At 47.7% G+C, this 22760-nt stretch overlaps 1 protein-coding gene across 4 annotated transcripts in view; it reads right to left on the minus strand.

Annotated features, from left to right (window-relative positions):
* Nucleotides 1-5248: 5248 nt before the first annotated feature.
* Nucleotides 5249-22760, minus strand: part of PRICKLE2 (prickle planar cell polarity protein 2) — a 319924-nt gene continuing 302412 nt past the window's right edge. For all 4 annotated transcript variants that reach the window (XM_059390095.1, XM_059390096.1, XM_059390097.1 and 1 more), the window contains one exon: nt 5249-11258. In XM_059390095.1, the coding sequence (XP_059246078.1) occupies nt 10384-11258 (875 nt within the window). In that variant the 3' untranslated portion in view covers nt 5249-10383. The remainder of the gene's footprint in view (nt 11259-22760) is intronic.

Genomic DNA, 22760 nt, shown 5'->3' on the forward strand with positions numbered 1-22760 from the left:
CATGGATAGTCAGTGGGCATTAAATGTCTCAGATATGACCTTCTTTACCCAAAAAAATGCCCCTGAATCATTACTGGGCAGAACTGAGGAACACAGTTGACACAGTTGATAGATGAGTTTAAGAGGATAGATTTTGCAAATAAATGGGCCACTTTATTTCATGAGTTCTTTATCTGGGAATCATTTTGAAATGAAAGGAATATAGGAAATAAACTATGTTAGAGTTTTAATATAGGCTCACTTCACTGGATAGAAAGCATCAACGTCTTTCTTTGTGTTTCTTCAGCCATCAGGGGCTTTTATTCGGTGTTGTATCATCTCATTTATTTCTAACTCAGCTGTAGATTTCTATTACCTACAAAGGGTGCCCTGATTCTGTCCTGGCTTGCTCAGGCACATTTCCCAATAAACAATGGTGGTGTAATTAGCACTAGGTCCATGAAAGAAGTATGTTGAAATATGGTAATTTATTCCATTTGCTGATATAAGTTTATTCCTGGGTAGCATTTTTCCAGATCAATATGGATTTGATTATTCTTAAACCTTCACTTCCCAGGGATGGTTCTTTCATTATATCATAAGTCATCTGCTTATGATTCAGCGGCATGAGACCTTGACTTCAGGTTTTGCATTTATAGTTGATAATACTCGAAATGTTGGTTGCTTCATTATGGAGTCCAAGGGCACTATTACTCTTTGAAATTGGAAAACAGGATGCTTAGCTGGAGTTTAAAAAAAATACCAATTTGGGGGAAATTCAGTAATGCCAACCTGATCATCAGGGGCTGCAGGTGAAATTTTGCCTTGCAGCAACTCATCCTTCAGAGGAGAAAAGCTTTTGCCTTGGAAGGAAAGTTGGAGCTTCAGAGGGAACCCGGACACTCAAAGATATAAAAGACTAAGCCCGTGATCTCTCTCGGCCCTTTTTACTTACTGAACCAAAATTTTTAAGAATCTTCCTTCTGACTTCCCTTCTAGGACCCAGGAAAACAGTGTTGATAAGACAGCCGGGACACTGTCCTGCACGGAGTACAGGTTATAAAGGAGAGGGTAAACTTATACTTAAAAGATGGTGATGGGGACACGCAGGGACCCTGGGAGCCCAAGGCAGAGATACCTATTTCCAACTTTCCAACAACTCTTTCATCATGAAGGAAATTTGTGTCCAACTGAGAGCTGAAGAATGAGAAGAGACAGAAGTGTGAGTGTTTAAAGCAGATATTTAAAGCAGATACAGCAGCAAGTCCAAAGGTCTAGGTGCAAGGGAGAGACCACGCCGGTTAGCAGGAAGATGAGTTTGGTTGGACTTTCATGCAGGGCTGTCCAGCAGTTGTGGCATATATGTTCACGGTCATGCCTAGACTTCTCCGTGAGACAAAACGAGCTGAAGACAGAGAGCAGGGGCCAAACCTGAGATCTTGTCTACCACAAAAATTTCCTAGGTTACGGGTCTTGGCCATGAGAACAGATACAACGACTTTCCCAGAGCCCTCCTCTTACCAGGCGTGAGACCACCCACTGGATGGAATTCACACAGGCTAGACAGTCAGAGGAAATATTTGGTCCCTGCAGCTTGGGAAGGAAAAAAAAATTCATCCAGTGTCAAAAGCAGCATCGTCAGGAGGGAGTCTGAGTAGTGAGCAAAGAAGAGGTAAAAATGAACCCCCAGAGAGTGGCTTCTTTGATTTACAGAATCAAGAGCAGGTGAGGGAGAAGGGAAAGTGGGACAGAAGAGATCTGAGCACTAGGTGTGTGTGTGGGGGGCGCCGGTTGAGAGTTAGGGAAGAGCGTTTGGGGGAAAGGTTCGCAGGAGAGTGGGCAGGGGGAGCGAGGGAGAGAGAGCATTTTAAGATATTCACTGTGCATGAAGAAATCACCTCTACCTTTAGTATTTCCTTGAGAGACAGTTCAGTTTGATAGATAAAGTATAGGTTTATAGTAGTTTTTGGTTCCCGGGTTGTGTTTCTTTGAAGGCAATGCTTGGCTGAGCCTGGGCCCACAGGAGTCATGGGGCTGGGGGACTGTAGAAACCTCCCCTTGAGAGGTACCTCCAATTCAGTAAGTAGATACATGTGACTGTTCAGAAATACAGCCAACAGATAATAGACCTGGTTCCTCCCTTGGGATGTTACGAGGATAGTTCATACAGGAGATACATTTTGGGTTTCTGTTCAGCCTAGGACTTTCTCTGTCTGAAAACTGTTTCCTCACCTGCAAAAACTAGCACTCTGTCAGCATCCTCGCACCAGGAGTCACGCCCTTTCCTCCAGTAGATGATTTGACCAGGAAGGAGCTCCTGATCCAACTTGGGCCCTTTTTTCTTGAGAATAAGGGGCTAAATGTGGAGAATGACAACTCAGGAGCTGTGTGGAGCCCCATATGTCCATGAGCTCCCCAGAACAAAAGCAAAGGCAGACGACTAAGCAGACAGTTGGTGGGAAACAGATTCAAAAAATTGGGATAGAATCCTTCTCAGTTCTTGGTGGCTTTCCTCTTCCTGGTTCAGGCTCTCATGAAAGGGCTGCCCTTAGCTTCTTGTAAGACACATAGTATCCCCCAAATCAACCCTCTTTCCATTTCTCTTTTGTTCAAGTTACTTGAAGTAACTAGCCTAACATAGCTGCCCCAGTTCCTCTAGTTCTTGGGTTTACTTTCTGGTACTTCTGGTCTCATCTGTTTTGCTATCTTGTTGTGTTCATGGCCCAAAGCTGCCATCCACCTTGATGATCTGTTTTGTCTCTAGAATCACCAGCCTTGCAGAGGAACAAGTAGCTGCCAGTATTTTCCTGAGGAAACTCTTAAAGCATCTCCTCTCCGGTGGGGTTGGATTGTGCCCTTTAAGGGCTCCATCCTCCCTCTATCATACTTCAGCCTGTGTTTCTGTTTATCTGTCACATCTTCTGAGAAGCTTTCCTTCTGGGGCTCTTGTCTTGACATCTCTCTCAGACAAAATTAGTTGTATTTAGAAGCTACACTGGTTTCCATAGTGGATCCGAACCCGAATCCACTGAACCATATCTCTCACTGTGGGCTGGAAGCAAACCAGTGTCTACACCTATGGTAGATGAGCATTGGAGAAGACGATCCTTCCGAAGCAAGCTCTGGAACACAAGCAGGACTACAGGCAGCACCAAGGGCTCTCAGGGGATGGATTTCCCATTATAAGAGAGGCTCAGAGCTGTCTCTCCCAAGGCTGGTCTCAGATACCTGAATGCTTAGGAAAAAATGCAGTTTTCCTAGTCTTGCTGGAGACCCGCTGAATCAGACTTTCTAGGGATGGGGTGCCAGAGACTCTGGATTTTAAATAATCTACTCAGGTAGTTTTGATGCGTGAAAGCCACTGGTTATGAGCCAAGAGTAGCCATTCCCAGACCCAAACCAATTGTTAGGCTGAAATCCACAATAAGCTCACCATCTTCAATGCAGTCATGAGATATATGTATCTCAGAAAAATTAAGAACAGTTAAACTACCCTTCTACTTGTGAAGACTGTCACTCCCAGGAGAAAGTGAATATCCCCCAGATTCTCCAAAATTGTACTGTAAACCCCAGCCTCAGATCTTTCCAACCTGACCAACCAACTTGTTATCAGAGTCTCCTGAAGTGGGTGGGACCGGCAGGCTTCTTGTTTATCTGTTTTGGAAGAAAACAAAGAAACAAACAAATGTTAAGGCCGAGTCTCAAGTAGTGTGGTCCTCAAACCTGTCGGACTGGAAAGCCTTATTAAAAAAGCAGGTTCTGAGGTTCGACCCCGGATCCACTGAACCAGAACGTCTGTGGTCAGGACCAGGAGATTGGTTTTGTTTAATATTATCTGCAGGCATTTCTTACATAGAGTAAAGATTCAAGCCTCCTGGGGATGTCTCTAACTCCAGTTAGAGACTTCATTTAATGCTTACGTTAAATGAAAGTAAAGGAGCACTGTTAGACCAGATACCAGTGGTTTCTGCGATTCTTTCTCTTTGAGATGGTGAGGACAGTAATCACAGCAACAGATACTATATTTTGAGCTCGTGTTTTGAGCTCGTACAGGGGCAGACACTGCTCTAAGAGATTTCCATGCATTAGTTCTATAAGTGCACAGGACACCATTTCTCTCCCATTAGTTAGATAAAAACTGAGGCTCAGCGAAGACACGCACATTTCCCGAGATGATACAACAAACAAGTGGTTAAGAGGGGATTCAGTTGCTAAATGCTTGGGGGTGCCTAGGTGGCTCAGTTGGTTAAGCATCCGCCCTTGGCTCAGGTCATGACTTCAGGGTCCTGGGGTTGAGTCCCATGTTGCACTCCCTGCTCAGGGGACAGTTTGCTTGTCTCTCTCCCTCTGTCCCTCCTCTGCTTGTGCTCTATCTCTCAAATAAATAAATAGAATCATTTAAAAAAAAATGATTTAAAAAAATTTTTTTAAAATTTTTAAAATTTTTTAAAAAAATGATTTAAAAAATGATTCTATTTATTTATTTGATGGAGAGAGAGACAGCAAGAGAGGGATCATAAGCAGAGGCAGAGGGAGAGGGAGAAGCAGGCTTCCAGTGGAGCACGGAGCCCGACAGGGGCTCGATCCCAGGACTCTGCAATCATGACCTGAGCTGAAGGCAGATGCTTAACGACTGAGCCACCCAGGCGCCCCTGAAACAAATAAATAAAACGTTGACAGAAATTGCTAAAGGGCAGCAGGGCAAAAGAAAACATACAGAAGTTGCCACCCAGGATTCATCCTTCAAATGCTTAATGATAACTGGAATCTGTTTGGGGCGAGACATCATGGGCACCAGCTCCCATGAGTCGCTTTAGATCTCTCCAGGCTCAATGTATCTGTGTTCTTGGTCCTGTGTACATTTTTGGAAGAACTGCTGTGCTCTGTTCCATGGAGGATACACCATTTTACATTCTTCCCCTCCCCACTGCAGTTAGGCTTTATTTTTTTGATAGCAGCCATCCTAATGGGCATGAGGCATGGAGAGATTTTGGGTGGTCACATCTCAGGGGGAGGGGAGCGACTGGCATCTAGTGCATAGGGAGGTCAGCGATGTTGCTGACCTAAACATCCTACAAGGCATGGGCCCGTTCTCTGCCAGAATGAACTGGCCCGAAACGACCGCAGCGCTGAAGCTGAAAAATCCCAACTTCATCGGGTTCATCCTTCATAGTAAATCTCATCCCCTGACACGTGTAGCCTCTGTCTTCCTTGTTGAGACGCTCAAAGGCAACCATTTCAAGAAATCCGGAAAGGGAGGAAGGACTGAGAAGATTGGCAACATTTCTTTTATTCAAATTTTATTGGAAGTTTACAAATGTATTACAGACATCAGTAAAACATATCCATTTTACAGGGCACGGATCTCAAGCAAAGTGTTCACAACAGTCTCTGGCAGAGCCCACACCAAAGGCCCGTTGCAGACCTTCTTTAGAAAAAGCTTGACACTCGACACACAACACAGAGTCTGGCCTGCCTCACCTTCTCAGACCCTCTGAGGTTTTGTTTATGCACTTGGGAGTTAAAGCACGAGATGGGCAAAGCAATCCTGTGCAGGAAAGAATGCGGTTTGGAGAGGGAAAACTGCCAAAGTCCTAATTTCCTAAGGAAAATGAAGGACTTGTAGACCTTAGAACGTGAAGTCAGGGTCCATCGTAGAACCGAAATGCTTTAGGGAAACACGGGAGTATCAACCGGAGGCTGGAGAACAGATCTTACTAGTGGGTAACTCTCTCCAAAAAATCTTAAAAAAGGTGGGTCAGGGACCTATTGAACACAGATGGCCAAATGCCCAGTAGGGTGAAGGGATGTCTCTGAAAACTGCCAGGATAGAACAATTCTTTTTTCTATCCTTCAGAGTCATCGAATCTCAATCACCAGAAATGTTTTCCTCCACGACGTGACTTTGCTCCCTCCTTTTTGAATTCCCCTTGGGGAAAGCTAGCTTTGTCAGCAGGAAGTGAGCGTATAAAAGAGCATAGCTCCCAACAGTGAGTCATGGTTTATGGCAGTCTTGTGTTGACTGGGCTACTGTTATGAGAAAATGGAAAAGGAATCCAATCCTTTCTTGGTCCTAACCTTGACAACTGCTTCCAAGTGGCCAGACAAGACAAGCCCCGGTGTCTGCTGATGGCCCCAAGGGACCCAGCACTGGAGGCGAGGCAAAGCTGGCTTCATTTCTACTTCCCTTGTGCTTTGAGAGATGCACCTCAAAAGGCGGCAATCTGAAGCCGCCTTCAAGGTGCTAAAGCGTTGCTAACAGCAACTCTTCTGGCACGAAATGGATAACTGGTTTCATTTCCCACTCTACTCTGGTCCTAGATAGATCCTCTGTCTTAGGCATTAGCATCTGGTTTCTGTTAGACAGAAACACACAAAGAGCACTTCTCCTTGGAATTTAAGTATTTGTGTTATTTCTGGTTAGAAGGTGGGATTAGATGAAGAATAAGATGGCCTCTTATCTGACCTCTGCAAAACGATGAACAGAAGGCTGCTTGTAATAATTGGCCAAGAACATGGGAATGCAGAAGGAGGCCCAAGGGATTTGTCTTTGTTTTGCCTAAAGAAGTCAGCCTCCACTTTTAGCACCCACAAAGGAACTGGGGGCTCTCACAGTCATTTACGAATGATGCTTCCTACAAGGTTGGTGTGCCATTTGGGGCCAACGGCAAATGATGGAAAGACAGAGATAAAAATCAGTTCCCAAATGAGATTTGTTATCAAATGACCTCAGTTCTAACCCACTGATCCTCGGTGCTTAGAGCATCACAAAGATTTTTGAGACTGCATCCACGCTCCCTGGGAGAGTGTGGTGAGATTCGCTGGTTTTACTAGCTGCGCTGCAGGAATGGGAGAGCGTGTGCTATGTCTGTGTCATCGCTGGCCGCACCTGAACTCAGATACGGTGAGGGGGACCCAAGCAGTGGAAAACCACCGCAGGAGAAGGAAATAGTTTGCTGCAGTGCAAAAGCATCCTACAGGATGGGGACAGAGAAAGAGCAAGAGCTGTCTTGTGGTCCCCTCCTGGAAAGACAAAATTGCTTGTTCACTGGGCTGGCTGAGGACAGAAGGGAAGGACTAGTGATGAGAAGGTGAATGTAGGAAGAACCAACAACCAACAACCAATCCACAACTCTACCCACCTTGAACCTGTGCAGGACCTAGGAGCATGGTTCTGCTTTCCCTCACCTCATTCAACTTCACGGAACTATAGGACAGAAGGAAGGGTACCTAAACGCCACCCTCCATGCCACCAGGCTGCTAAGAAAGCTGTTCACAGTATCGAGGGTCATATGTATTGGCAGGGACATTTAGGAAACTGTCAATGGCTACTTCCTCCTGGAAAAGAGCCCGTTCTGTTGCCACTGAGTTGAGCAGCGATAAGAAACGACCTGAAGACCCAAGTGGTCGTTTTCACCAAAAGCCAAGAGGACCAATATGAAGAGAGGTAGAAAAAGCAAACCCAAAGTATTAGAGATGAGAGGGAACTAGGAAAAATTACTTTTCTGGAACGGTCTATCAAAGATGCAAGGAGATCTAGGAAGAGGTGAGTGTAAGCCCCACTCACAGGCAAAACTTGACGAGGAAGAGCTCGTGGTTATGACAGAGGGATCAGGTGAGGACCCTAAGTTCTTGCCTCCAAAGAGAACACATTGAGTTTTCAGGAACGGAGTTCTGTGATGTTAGGTGTAAGTCATCACGAACAGGTAGGATTCCTACGACCATGACATCCTGCTCTCTCCGGGGCATTCACTTGGAGGTCCCATCACCTTTGTGATGATTTAACCAGCCTCGTGGGCATCGTCTGTAAGGCGCCTGGCTGCGTGTGGGGTGGGGAGAAGCCGCAATGGAACACACGGAAGCGACCTTGGTTCGAGACAGTGTGACCCTGAGGCTTCCATCTCAATTATATTTCAAGCTCTGGCCAGTTGAGCTGCCGGGCGCCCCCTGGGCAGCTAGCTCTGAAATCGCTTCGTCCTCCCAACCCCTTCATGGGATGTGGCTATGGGTCGATTTCAGGCCACCCTCTTCTTCCTGCGGAGGGTGCCTCAAGCCTCATGGGGGGAAGGTAAGGGGGTACTTCTGGAGAGGATGGACTTAGAAAGCAGCTTTTACCAGGAGAATTTCTTTCATTGGATTCCAGGCCACAGAGGACAGACATGATTTTCAGCTGTTTGCTATGTTAAGCGATCTACTTTTGTCTCTCTTTTCTTTTTCCAAAATGCCTTTTCATTCTCATCAATCAAGGAACTCCAAACTCCAAATTGGACTCGCCCGATTTCTACCAGAAACCTGCCACTTCAGTAGCATGGTGTTGCACATTGTTTCTTAATCAGTTTTGCCAAGCAGTTTACAAACTTACTATACAAACGTAATAGAGTTAATTCTCCGGAGGCTTGGATAAGTAATGAAGCATTTAGATATGAAGATAGCATGCGGAAAACAGCCACAACCAACATTTGCATTGCTTTTTTTTTTTTTTTTTAATCAGTGACAATGACAAATGTCATATTAATACCTGAAAAGCAAATTATTTTAATACATCCTGAATGGAGTGCCATTTCCACATCCTTTACAGCCTTCTTTTCCCCAGACCCATTTGGGATGGTGTCTGAAAAGCCACATCTCACATTCTCTCCATAAAAAAAAAATATTAGAAAATATTAACTACTATACTGAAAAGAGACCACGCTCACCTCACCACGGCAGATGGCCACTGAGTTACACCGTGTACTACATCAACAGTACATCTCACTAAAGGTGGGTCCTCCGATGGATTATTTCAACTGCTACAATCCATTCAAGGGAGGAGGAGAATGGAAGAGAAAGCAAGGGCTTCATTGTGAACTGAAGCAAGGTAGGAAGTTTTATTTTACTATAAACAACACAACCGTTAAATGTCTTCTTCAAGCAAACTCACTTTTGAGCCCAATTTCTGTCTGACCAACAGTCCCCAAAGTTCAACACGGAAATCCCCCTTTGAACAGCGTCTGCTCTTCAAGGCCGTCACCCTGAAATCTCCCAAGCTGCTCCCTTTCCTGGGTCACCCAGACACTCTGGTTACGGGGCGTGTTAAACTGGGTTCTTTCTACAAGCACTGGGTTGGGGGGGCTGGTTATTCAAGGTAGCGGTCACCTCCCACTCTACTTCATTTCCCGAAGCTGCTCTTTACTCTGACCTTCCTTCATATCCCCCTTCAGTCTCTACCCTTGACCTGCTTTCTGCTTTCGAATTCCCTTGTTCCTTCTCCACGCATGACGTACGATCTAGAACACCCCGTCCCTCCCAGAGCCCCGCAGGACCTTCTACATGTCTACTGCTTAAGTTCATTTGCACTGAGGACAACCGGTTGTCAGCCTAAGGCAGCTGTTCCGTCTGCCTTGGTAAAGGAAAGCAGATAATATAATCCAGGAAACATGAGCACCAGAAAATAATGCCACATTCAAAACAACGTCATGCTGACATCACACGACGGGTACCACTCACAGTCACTTTCATTTTCCCCAAGGGACAGATCAACAGCAAGCAACTTCAATGTTCCCAGCAGGGACGGTGTTGCTCACGGGAGTTTACGGACACTGGTTGGTTTCTCTAATTGGCAAAAGTTACGTTTGCAATTAAAAAAAAAATTACTATCACTTTGTAGAGAAGAAATTCTACCGAGGGCAGGAGCAGACTTAAGGATGTCTCCTTAAGGTAGAATGGAGCATAAAATACTTTGGGTGTAATGGTTAATTTTTTTTTTAGCCACAAAAAGTCAAATTGAATAAACTCCTTTGAAAAAGGTCTCACTGACATGTAACAAATTTGTATAGAAAAAAGAAAAAAAAAAAAAGAAAAGAAAAGGCGGTCCTGGACCGCCTCTGAATGTACTACTCAAAGACAACGCTGGGCGTGCATGCAAATTTCCACTGAGTCCTACGATATAGAAATTCCTTTGATATTACAAAATACAAAAATATTTTATCAGAACTCTCATTTACATTGCATTTACAATGGACATGTAAATAACTTAGTCTTGGGTCCTGGCTAATAATAAACAAATTACTTACTGGAAAAAGGGTCCTAAAAGTAAGAGAACCAGAGAGGGTATAAGCGAGCGGGAAACAGTTTGCCATCTTGCGAAAGGCGACTCAACACAGACTGACGGGAAGGAGGGGACCAACCCTGGCCTCCAGAGTCTATAGCGTTTCCAAAGTGAAATGTGCAAATAATATTCAACATGCCGAGAACTGGGACTACCTATTGAGTCAGTCTATAACCTTGCCTCCACCACGGCCAGCATTTCCCTCTTCTCCTCTAGCCACCCCCCCCCCCAAAAGCGCTTTACAATGGAAAACAGTGCAAGTTTCTGAATGTACATTCTTAGCTCCCATCTTCCCCCATTCCCTGACCCCAAGCCTATTAGGAAATGATGCAGTTTTTGCTCTTTTGTCTTTTCCTGCTGTGCAACTGTCCCCTGCCCCCTAACGTGGAAGACTTGGGGAGCCCATAGGAGCTGTATTTGTGCAACAGCTCATCGCTTGTGACGTATCGCAGGCGGGCGGGCTGGGGGATGGGTTCTCCTAGGAAGTAGCCCTCGTTGTCAGACTCCGAAGAGGAGGAGCAGGTAGAACACCAATCGTACTCGGCGAAGTAGGGTCCCCAGCGCTCCCCGAAGGCATTCTGCAGAGCCAGGTCTGACACCGTTCTCGGGCACTGGCCGTACAGGTCCCTTCGGGACCCTTGGCCCAGGCTCTCCTGGAAGCTCCGCTGGCGCATGAACTGGTCGTAGTCCTCCCTGGCTCGGAGGGGGGGCCTTTCTTTTAACCGAGAGATGGCCTCGCGTTCGCTGGCCAGGTGCAGGGCGTTGTCCGAGCGAGAGCGCCGGGAACGCCTGGAGCGGTGAGGTCGGAAGCGGCGACCGTCGTCGCGGGAGGTACTTCTCCTCCGCGTGCGTTCGCTCATGGGCTGGATCCTCATGCCCTCCTGCCCCTGCAGCTTGCTGCTGGCCATCCCCCCATCAAAATCAAAGCTCTGATGCAGCCTGCCGTGGGACTGCAGGTCTCTGTACCCAATGGGGTTGCCGAGCTGGTGGAGGTTTCCCTCCATCTCTTGGTACTGCTGGGCAGAGAGCAGGCTGCGAACCGACTCTGCGCTCCGGAACTGCATGGACGAGTTAAGCGTGCCCATGTTGCTCAGCTTCTCGGAGACATTCATTCCAGAGTCTTTGCTGAGGTCAGGCATGGAAAACCGGGAGAGGTGCTCCTGGCGCTTGGCCCCACCATCTGCGGACAGGCCTGGGGGTAGAGAGGAAAGAGAGGACCACGGAGGTGAATATAAATGTGCAGTCTTGCTCATCGGAATCACCGTCTGTCCCGGATCGCTGCATACGGTTGCGCAGTTGTACACTGCACAAAGGTGCTCTCAGAATGTTTGGGAGAGCTCTCTCCCCACTCCACAGGAGGGTGGTGCCCACCGAGAGAGGACACCTGGTTAAAATGCATCTGCACAGCTATATGTTACTAGTTACTAATTCTTCCAAAGGCTCATTGAAGTCACTAGGAACCCACTGTGCATCTCATGCATGCTTCTTCTGTTTAGAATTTCACTTTACAAAAAGTGCTTCAGTTACTTCTTTGATCTAAGGCTGCACTATAAGTACATGGCACAGATATTCTGGATGTGGAAGGTTTCAGCGACACATGCTGGGCCATGCCCAAATAGTTCCTATCAACACTGAGCCTCGCATCTAATCTCCTGAAACCAGAGCAACTCACTTTCCTGTTAGCCTCCAGCAGCTTCCCCCTGCACCTGCCGTCCCTGAGCTCCACAGCTCAAATGTGTGGAACACTAAGTGGCTCCCTGGGTGTACACAGAGGGACATTTACTCTCTCAGGCTCTTTAGTGAATGACTGCTCCAGGGTTTTAAATTGGCCCTGAACAGCCAGAAGATGTGAGTGGGATTCTAGGATACTCCTTTTCCCCTGGGGGAGGCACTTTTTAAAACACCAGGACCAGTGGGTATCTCTCTAGCAATGGGCCTGCAGACCCTAAAGGCTATCAATGGCACCACTTAAATGAAAACCATTTTGCAAGTAGCAGGGGGTTCTTGACCTGAGTAACTTCCATGCTGCCCGCCCTAAAGCAGGACTCTCAAAAGAGAAGCTTAAGAATGGCCCCGGTGGTAAAAGCTCAGCATTTTCACTCATTACCTGTTGGAAGATGAGCCATTTTGCCATTGCTGGTTGCAGAAAACATGTCTTTGGATTACAATGGCCCAGTATGACCCAGGCCACTGATTCTTCTTTCCCAGGGCTGGGGGCCAACAACTTCCAACCCCCGGACAAAACTAGTGTTATGAACACTTTGAAAAACTACTTAGCAGTATCTGTTTATGCCAAACACACACACACACACACACACACACACACACACACACACACTATCAATGAGGTTGCTTGGAACATTTGTGTCCTTTTGGGTGTGTGTGTGTGTACTTATGGATTATTTCTGTTGGGTGTACAATCAGAGTGGAGATGCTACAATTTTTCATTGTTACTCTTGATTATACACCAAACAGAAATCAGTTTATAGGTCCCAAAAATGTGCAAGGGTATTCAGAGAAGCTTTCTTTAGAGTGGCTTAGAACTATAAATAACTCAGATGTCAATTAGCAGGAAAGAGGATCAGTAAAATGTATTTTATACCATTCCCCCTTAAAAGGAATGAGGAGTCTGGAGAGACAGCGGATTCCGGGACAGGAGGAGGGAAGGTAAGATAGGAGCATGGAACATCTCGCTACACCAGAAAGGAAGGAAGGGTTACAAATGAAAAAAATGAGGGGCTCTCACTCACCAAAGCTGAGCAACGTGAGCATCAAAACATTAAAACAGTAATGATTTATAAACCATTGAAAAAGGAGGAAATAAGTCCATAAACCCTCTAATAAATAAATGGGGGAGAAGACTGGGCTCTTGTACACCGGACAATGGTGAGCAGAGGGGGGGTGCTGGATTTGGAAGACCACCATTTTGTAACCACTGTACATAAAGATTGATTCACACAAGAGTCAAATTATGCTCAAGTCAGGGGATAAAATTTGGTGGAGCAGGATATTTTCACGGTGTTAAGTGTTTCTCCATATTAGTTTGTAAGGAAATATTTAATAGCTACACAACGGAGAAATCAGACAGCACTTTGACCGGGAGATCAAACTTAACATCATCGATGAGGCAGAACTGGACATTGTGTGCCTCCTGACGTAGGTCCTGAGAAGGACACACTATCACCCACACATTGTTCTAGTCAGGAACATTTCCTGAGTGGATTCAGAAGGAAACATTAGATAAGCTCCCAAATGAGGAAAATTCTATTAAGAAAAAAAAAGGGGGGACTATAGCCTTAAAACTTTTTTTTTTTTCAGTACCATAGAAGTCTGAGGGAATGTTCTACGTCGAAGAACACAAAGGAACCATGGCAACTGTGTAGAACACCTGATCCCTCTGGAACCTGTTCTCTGCTGAGAATGTTAGAGAGCATAGCTGTGGAACGACTGACAAAAATTGGGACCTGGGCAATTAATAGCCATATGATGCTAAATCTACTGTGGTAATTTTGATAACAGTGGTAATTTATGATAATGTTGGAGAAGACCCTTCCTCCTGGGAAATATACAGGGAAGGCTATGGTAGTACATGGCTGAACTGGATATGACTTCCTCTCAAATGGTTTGGAAATACACTGCGTGTGTACATTGTGTACACACAGTTCGGAAATGCAGTGTGTGTGTGTGTGTGAGATCAAGAGAGAGCGAGAGAGAGCAAGAGAGAACCAGCAATAAACTAATGGGATCAACAGTTAACTAGCGGTGAATCCAGGTAAAGCATACATTCTGGGTATTGGTTTCGTTCCATTTTTGCAACATTTGAGTTAGTTTGAAATTATTGCCAAATAAAGTTTCTTAAAACGAGCAGTGTATGCATATACAATGGTTTGGTTTTCCATGCCCAGGGAAGTCGCTGGGGGTTAGGAGGGGGGCAGGTGGTGTATGCTGTTGGCATCTAATGGGCAGAGGCCAGAGAGACGACGTTGAGTACCTCACGGTGGACACACTGGGCAGTCCCCACAACAGAAAATTATCCAGCCCCGGAGGACAGTCGTGCCACAGCGGAGACGCCGTCATACGGCAGAATTCCACATGACGACGAGAATGAACAATGATACCCAGTAACAGGGATGAATGTCACAGAAAATGCTGGCAGACACAAAAGAGTACAGGTTGCGTGATCCCATCTGGATGGAGTTCAAGAGCTGAGGCTGTGTTTGGTGGCAGAGATCAAGGCAGTGGGAAGGGACAGAAAGGGAAACTTCGAGGGTGCTGGGGATGCTCTATATCCAGATCTGGGTGATGGTTATAAAAGGATACACACGGAAACATTTCTTGAGGTGCAGTTTAATATTTTGTTTGCTTTATCTTATATATATACCTCAATAACAAGGTATAAAAATAAAGCAGGGTTCTTATTAAAGAGTCACCTTTAAATGCTGGATATGCCTGCAGAGAAACCATTCTGCCAACCACGGTACTTTCATATAGATTTTTTAATTCCATTACTGGGGTAACTGTCAGGGCAGGAGGGGATGAGTTCTTTAACTCCCCCTTTCTCTGGTGCTTATCTCTGACACAAACATCATAAAAGCTGATTTACAACAGCCTAATCACTTCCAGAACCTCCTCAACCTGAGGGCGGAGAGGATGTGGGTCGGCAACCCAGGATGATGAATGAGTTTTCGGGGCAGACGAACTCCATCCAGGAGGGAAGGAAAAAATTCTTCAAAATCACAGGCAAAAGCAAAAGCTGTACAGGTGGGCTCAGTGATCTCTGCGGGGCTCTCTCCTCCAGCTCTGGAGTGGAATCAGCGTTGGCATCAACAAGCAAGCAAACACCGTAAATTCCCTGTCTTTTAGACGCCCCAAAGCCTGTCATTTCTGAGGACATCATGTTATGTGAACAGATTCTTATTTCGATGAGGAGGTTAACATAAAGAAGGGCAGCTTCAGTCCCACTGGGAGGTGATCTTGCTGATTCGTGTTGTGATCTCAGGATAACCGTAACCATCTCCACCCTCCCCCACACAGGAAAATGCTCTGTCAAGAGCAGGAGGGGTCCTGGTGCTCAACCCACAGCCTACTGCTAAACTCACTTATCCCAAACATAGGCTACTCCCTCGGGGACATGGGGCTGGGATTGTAAATGCTACCTGCTCACTGCAGACATTATTAATACATTAATTTACTTAGGAATAAACCTTCTGATAGATTAACTCAGATTTCTCTCCAGGGTCCTCTTGCTCGCAGAACATGAACAGAATGGCCAATGTGGCCCACCGATGGGCAACCATCATGCATTTGCCGCTAAACAGGTGTCTCTGTGGTTAATTTCATTCTTGGCAAAGTCCAGAGTCCTGACGCAGATCTAAAGACCCTGAGGGGCCTCCAAGATCACCCAAATGCTCTTTCCAGTTTACACGGCTTCAGCAATACATTTCACCACCAGCCAGCTCATTCCAGCCCTCCTTGGAAAACCCTCCCCTCTGCACTGCTGACTTCTCTTCATCATTAATGTCACCTCTTCCGAGATACCTGCCCTGATTGCTCTTTCTCAAGTAGCAAGCTGTCCCCCACAACAACCAGTTGCTTTGCAGCCTTAACTTCTAAGGTCCCCACCCTGACTTGTTTTCTTAAGTTCATATGTTTGCAGTTGAATGGATGTCCCCTGGGAGCAAGGATCATGTTCCTTGCTCACCGGACTACCTCAGAACCAGGAGTGCTCCACTGGAGCTCAGTAAATATTTATGCAATCAAGGTCAATGAAGCCTCACACTGCCACAGCTGGGAAAAAAGCAGCTACCCTCTGACCTGGAATGGGCCAGGACTTAAGGAACAACCAATTGTAATTCAGATGGGTGGTTGCCAACTGCGGGAACAGAAACACATGGTCCTACCTGTCAATCTCATTGTCTCTGGTGCTTCTTTATGCGCCCTACCATCTGGGGCCTCTCCAATTTTAAAGCTGAGGAACGGGTGGTTTATAATTAGCTCCTCGATCTGCACAAAGTGTTTGGGCTTATTAATCACAGTTCTGGAGATATGTCTAAATTAGCAGCTTCCAAGCCCCCGAGACAATCACAGATCACACCTCAACTTGGGAAACCGTCCCTCCCTCCCTGCAAGCCAAACTGGAGAGCCACCTCTGGGGCTGGGTGACTGGGGGCAATCTTTGAACCTCTAGAGACACATCTCTAAAATGGGTATAACAACCGTATCTGAGTTTGGAAATTGTAGTGCCACTAGATGAGGACAAATGTACTTTTCCTTGTTAAGCCTTATCACAGCTGCAGGAATTGTGTGTTGTCTCTAGGACACCTTTAACTCCTGAGGTAGTCTAGAACCTCCACGAGGGCAGGAGCCGACTCCTATTGGCCAGTCCTCAACTAGCTAACTGGTACTGCAGTATTCTACATGCTGGAAGAAAGCAGGAAGTTAAGACCGCAAACTGCCAACGAAAGGAAGTGTGCCCCCAAGAGTTTTGTACCCAGCCAACTGTAAAGGCAAACAAATGCTTGAAGGTGTAGATCCTATGAATAAAAGAATCTAAGACGACACCCACCACGCCCCGCCCAGGCCAGAGAGATGGCAATGTTCACTGAAGACGTGCCACTGTTAAAGTAATTTGCGCCTGTAACTACTTCTCTACGCGGAGGAAATTCACGTCTTTACACCATTTATGTGTGTGCAGCCCGAGTCTCCGTGTCCAATCAACTGCCTACTGACAAGAGTCCAACCAAATGGGGCTCTCCTAGGTCACTCTCTTCTGCTGCAACACACACACTTTACTTCCCTTGCTGCCCAAGCCGGGATGTGTGCGCATGCGTGCCTGCAAGCGAGGTGCAGTGGGGGAGGCAAAGACCGCCCACTTAATTCCCCTTTGGAGCCTGTAGAGTCTGACCCCACAGGGGACACTGGAATGATCACAGGGCCCCAACACATGCTGAAACACCCGGCTGCAGAATCCCAATCGACTGCATGAGCCATGGAGGCAAAGTCATTCCTTCTCCAGGGGAACTCTGTTTTCTTACGAGGCAGAGAGGGTCTTTTCCTCCCCAAATAATGCAGGATCTGTGAGCTGTGCTCCATGGGGACTGTGAAGCTAGTGGCTTCCATTTATCCTTAGCCCAGTGATCGTTGTGGCCCAGAGCAAATGCCCAGGGGCCACAGGCTTCCGTCAGCACCGCAGGCCTTGCCCCGCCAAGGAGAGGGCCACGTGGAATGTCACCTGTGCTCCTCTGTGGTTAAACCATCAGGACAAAGCTACAGCCGGGCTGCTGTAAGCAACGCCAGTGTGTCAGAATGTGCAATAAACTTGCACTGCCAATGGAAGGTCTCAGAGAAGCCGGGGACAGCAAGAAAAATCAGTACCCTCAAAGGATGCCCTGGGTGTGATGGAAGAAAAGCAGTCTTTGTGGTGTTCCCTCCCTCTCTTTATTCCGAGGCCAGAGGTACGCAAGCGCTCAAGTCCAGAGAGAAGACAATGCAGACTTCAAGGTAACGCAGCCCTTTGGCTGAATCTTTCTGTTTCTTATTTATTGCCCTTCCTAGACCTATCCCTCCCCTCCAAAGAAACTGGCACAGAAGGACAGAGATGTGTTTCTGCCAAACTAAATGGTGCATCCCCATTTTACATTTCTGTAAAAAGAAAAGAGGAACTGCTCACCTTAGCCTTCCAGACATTTACGACTCACAATGATGATTTAGTTCGCTCGCAGTAGGGTTTTCCCTTTCTGACTTTATTTCCCTCCCCCAGAAGCAGAGACATGAATAGGAATTGTTTGGAAGAGGGGTCTGCAAAGTAGAGCCCCTGGTCCACATTCAGTTCACTACTTCCTTTTGTCAATAAAGTTTTATTAGAACAGGACTACCCCCATACCACTACAATGGCGGGAATGAGCAGTCATGACAGAGACGGGAGGACCTACGAAGCCTGAAATATTTATTATCTGGTCCTTTCTAGAAACCGACAACCTCTGGTTTAGAGCCTGGATGCGCTGGGAAGCTGTACCAAGCTTAAGCAACCCCAAAGTCGTGAGCTTGCACCGTTTAAGTATCTCAGAGCTTGCGAAAATATGTCTTTGAGGGACAAGCTGATTCAAGTGTGTGTGTGTATGTGTGTGTGGTGGGGGAGGGGTAGTTTGATCGGGTCCCTTGGGATCCTTTTTCCAACTAAGTCCATTGATTTCATCAACACTCAGAATTTCAAATTGGCAACAGCTGGAGAGAAGCTGTCATCTGGGCAGTGGGGTTTAACCACCACCACATGTTCCTCAGTGACAAGGCACGGAATGTTCGAACAGGGCAGGACAGGGACAGGTGGGGGCTGGGGCTGGAAAGAGAGGGAGAGGGGAGAGGCTCTGGGAGGAATTATGGGTACACTCAAAATTCCTCGCTACTAAGAGTGTGATCTGTGGCCAGTGGCCCCAGCGTCGTACTCAGACTTGCGGAATCCCGACCTGCCTTTGCACTGGAGCCTCTCTGGTGATTCATATGCCCTTGAGGATGAGAGGTACACTGCGCCAGAGTGGTGACAGTTTCAGGGCCAATCTTCTTAGCAACTAAAGGGGCTTCGACTCCAGGAAACCCCATACCCAAAGACACGGATTCAGGGTCTCTCAGCTTTGGTACTTTTAGCGTCTGGGGCAGGATCATTTTTGTTTCTTCCTGTATGGGGGCTGTTGTGTGCTTCACAGGATGGTGAGCACCATTTCTGGGCTCTGCTCACTAGACGCCAGCAGTACACCCCTCCAGGTGTGACAACGCACAGTATCTCCGGACACCGCCCAATGTCCTGTGGGAATAGAACGGCCCCAGCTGAGGACTCCTGTCCGAACAGACCCAGTCCTGGGGCAGCCGCAGACCACAGCCTCAGAAGGACTCTGCTCCAGATCTCGCAGCAAAGCTGGGTAAACCCTGCTTCACCCCACCATGCACACGGGAGCCTGACCACCAGAGAGGCCGGACGCCCTGTCCTTCTAGAGAAGGTGGAATGCGTCCCACAAGTTGTTGTCTCTCTGAACTCCCCTCAGCTCACGCACTCCTGACAGTCTGTCTCCCCCTGAGTGGGTTTCCAGAGGTCCCGGTGGTTTGGGCCTTCTCAGCCTTATTTTCTTCCTCCCATTGGAAGCTTGCGAAATCCTGCTCTCTTCCTTCTTCAACTCCGGTCACAGCCCGTCTAGTGGGTCCCGAGGGACAAGCTGGTCATAAGTGCTCACAGTCACGTGTCCGACATCTGCTCCTGGGGTTCCAGGAAAAGTGCTGGCAGACGCAGGAAACCGTCTTCTTCAGGCAGCTGCTGCCCAGAGGGAGGCTGAGGCAGGCTGGCCGGGGGTGGGAGGTGGGGGGAGGTGCCCGCTTCTAATTTCGCACCACGCCACTGCCCACCGGGATCCCCCTCCAGGGAAGGGCCCTTTCCCTGTCCCTGACCACTGGGTGAGACCGGCCCGAAATAAGGAACAGCTGCCTCACAACCGGCGGGTTTTGAAGAAGGCCGTGACCAATTCCGGTTTCCCCAACAACAGAGGTGCTGGTTTTTAGCAGCATTCATCCCAGAGACTTGCCTTTGAGCCAGAGTAGTTGGGAAGTGACAAGTGGCACAAGAGGACTAAAACCGCTTTTCTGGCACACCCAGGACAGTTACCGGAGAGCGCCTGGTCAAGATCAAAACCTTGGTGCAGACGGGAGGTCCCTTGCCTCCTATCTGCTGAATGGCTCATTAACTCCCTCATAAAGTTACCCCAATAAAGACCGACGTGTAAAAGGCAGTGGGGGGGGGGGGGAGCCCAGGAAGTGACATTTTTAGAAACATGTGGGGTCAATTTTAACTCCTATCCAGCTCCATGGGGGATTGCGGCCATGTAGCCACAAAGCCTATTGCTAATTGAAAGGATGCATAAAAAATTCAAACCAGGTGAAGACTGTTTGCCGGGGTTTGCACAGGGCTCACGCTGACCCCATGTTGCTTTCCAGAATCCATTCACCCAAGTCAACCAGCAGACCACACCGGAGTCTGTGTTTAGGGAACATGGGGCGGAAGCTCAGTGGCTCTCCAGCAGCCGTGAGCGGGCAGCCAGGGCCTCGGAGACTCGTTTGGTCTCTTCAATGATTCTAGGCGAAGCCAGGTTCTGGGGAGCAGACGCTTTCTGGTGACTACGGAGAAGGCGGACGACTCATTCACATATCGGTACAGCGGCTCTAGGGAGTAATCCCATGAGGGAGGAAATGCAACTGTTGTCCTAGAGAATTAAAGACTGGCTGTACCCCGACTGAGCACCCGCAAAGAACCCTGTGGTGGTGGGTGATAACTATCCTAACACCTCAAGGATCTGAAGGAGCCAGCCATGGGTGGGGGAAGGCATTCCAGGCAGAGGGAACGAGAACATTCTGTACCAGATGAAGTTCCGAGTGTCCTCAGAAGGGACAGGAGGGCTGTGTCACCAGAGCACAGGGGTGAGGACAGGGAGGCAAACAGCAGCCAGGGGGAGGTTTTTCCAGGCCACTTTAGGTTTGAAAGCATCCCTCCCACGCTTGTCTGCAGGATTAATAAAGCCCCCTTCCCCTGAGAGGCAGCACAGGAGAGTGGAGAAGAGCGCTGGCTTTGCGGTTCACCTTCTGCCTCCAGCTCCCAGAGCTATGCCTCCACCGGCAAGACCCTGGCCTGCGTGATGCCTCAGTTCCCTCATCTGTAAAATGGGAAGAGGCGTGGACTCCACCTCCTTGCCGGTGACAGTGAAAAGGAAGGGGTCAGGACACCGAGCTTAGAACAGTGCTAGTGCCGAGACGTCAGAGGGAATGTTTTCGCTCTCTCTCTCCCTCAGTATCTGTCACTTTGCAGGTACTTCTCTGTTGTCATAGATGAAAGTGCTCGGCATTGAGATGCAAGTTTTTCAAGTGGGTAATAGAGAGCGGGAATAATGTGCCCAAGGTCACACAGCAGCCACGTCAGAACTCCTACTTTCTGCCTTTTATTTGGGTGAGTAGAAAGAGTACAAGGACTATGGCCACAGGGCTGACAGTCAGAGATCTGACAGCCAGGAGGCGAAGACAGAGGGAAAGAACCATCCACACACTGGCGCTTTGAACCGGTGGCCACCATTCACAAAACTCTTTTCATGAATGGATAACTTTCTATTGCATAAATACAAATTACTGCTACACGTAACAGCACGGGTGAAGGTCAGAAAGTGAAAGACGCCAGACACAAGAGAACACAAACAGTACGATCCCAGGGATATAAGATCAAAAACCGTCCTGAACGAATCCGAACTGTTTGAGGTTAGGACTGCTTGCTTTGGAGATGAGGGAGGGATGGTGGGGGGAAGGGGGGGAAGGGGGCTTCTGCAGCCTGGTGCTGGTCTAGTGCTTGACCTGGGAGTGGGGCAGGAGTGCAATAATTCAGTGCCCATCCCTGGGCACATTTACACATGGATCCTACCTGCCTGTCCACAAGCCTCTACCCCCCCACCCCCCCACTTAGGGGTGCATTTCTCACCCTGGTCAGCCAGCTCGGTAAGAGGGTAAAGTCTGGATGAAAGTGGTTTACGGATTTGAGGGGCAGTATACAACAGCCTCTTTTAAGCTTGGGATCCTTACTTCTCAAGATCTGACTGACCTTACACAGAGCTGGGAGTTGACAGAGTGCTATTCTTGGCATAAAAGTTCATGACATCATGTACGACGGAGCAATGACTGGGATGACTGGGGGTGAACAGATACAATGAAGGAGAGGCAGACGGTGTGGCTGTCCAAAGGATGGGTAGATGGCGTGCAGAACTGAAAGGGTCGGGACAGAATGGGAAAATGGATGAATCAATGAATGCATGCGAGGCGATACACGTATAGAAAAAGACATGGCTTGGGGATTTCATCAAGATCTTACAAATTCAAGCTACAGAATATAGTTTTTGGGTAAGAATTAAGTTTTCAAGTAATCATTATTACTTCTTTTGTTCATTTACACCAAAGATAGTCTTTGTTGGTCCCTCCTGCCGTGTCTGGAGGGGAAGGCAGTGTGGTACCTGCTCTTGGAGAACTGGAAAGAAAGACAAAATGATGAACAACTTGCCCAAGGACAGGGATGATGACGGGAATCAGTGACAAAGGCAGGGACTGAATTAGTTCTCCAGAGGCAGCCTCTTCTCCAACTTCAGCAGGCATGCAAGTCCCCCCCCACCCAGGTGTCTTCTTAAAATGATAATTGGGGTCCACTGCATCTGGGGCTGGGGCCAAGATTCTGAATTTCTAACAAGCCCCAGGAGGTGCCCATGTTGTTGGTCCACAGACCACACTTGAAACAGCAAAGGTCTGGGTACCTTCCTGTATCATGAACTTGGAAAGACAGCTTGGTTTCGCTTGTTTCTCATAACACATCCAGGAAGGTGCTGATCGCAGACCAACCAGAGGGCTGTTCCTAAGCACGTAAAGCCCCAATCTCTGGCCAGGGGACCAAAGAACTCAGAGAAAGAGGGAGAGAAAGTACAGCCTTGCTCTGCCCTGTTCCCCTCTTCTCCACTCATCAACATAAATGAGGGTGCCAACAACCTACTTCCCTGCTTCTTCTTCTTCTTCTTTTTTTTTTTTTTTTAAAAGAATTTATTTGGGAGAGGGAGAGAGGAGAGCAAGAGTGTGCTTGTGCCTGAGATGGCAGGAGCCAGGGGAAGGGGCAGAAGGAGGGGGAGAAGCAGATGCC

This window comes from Mustela nigripes, chromosome 2, assembly GCF_022355385.1.
Source record: "Mustela nigripes isolate SB6536 chromosome 2, MUSNIG.SB6536, whole genome shotgun sequence".
Lineage (NCBI taxonomy): Eukaryota > Metazoa > Chordata > Mammalia > Carnivora > Mustelidae > Mustela > Mustela nigripes.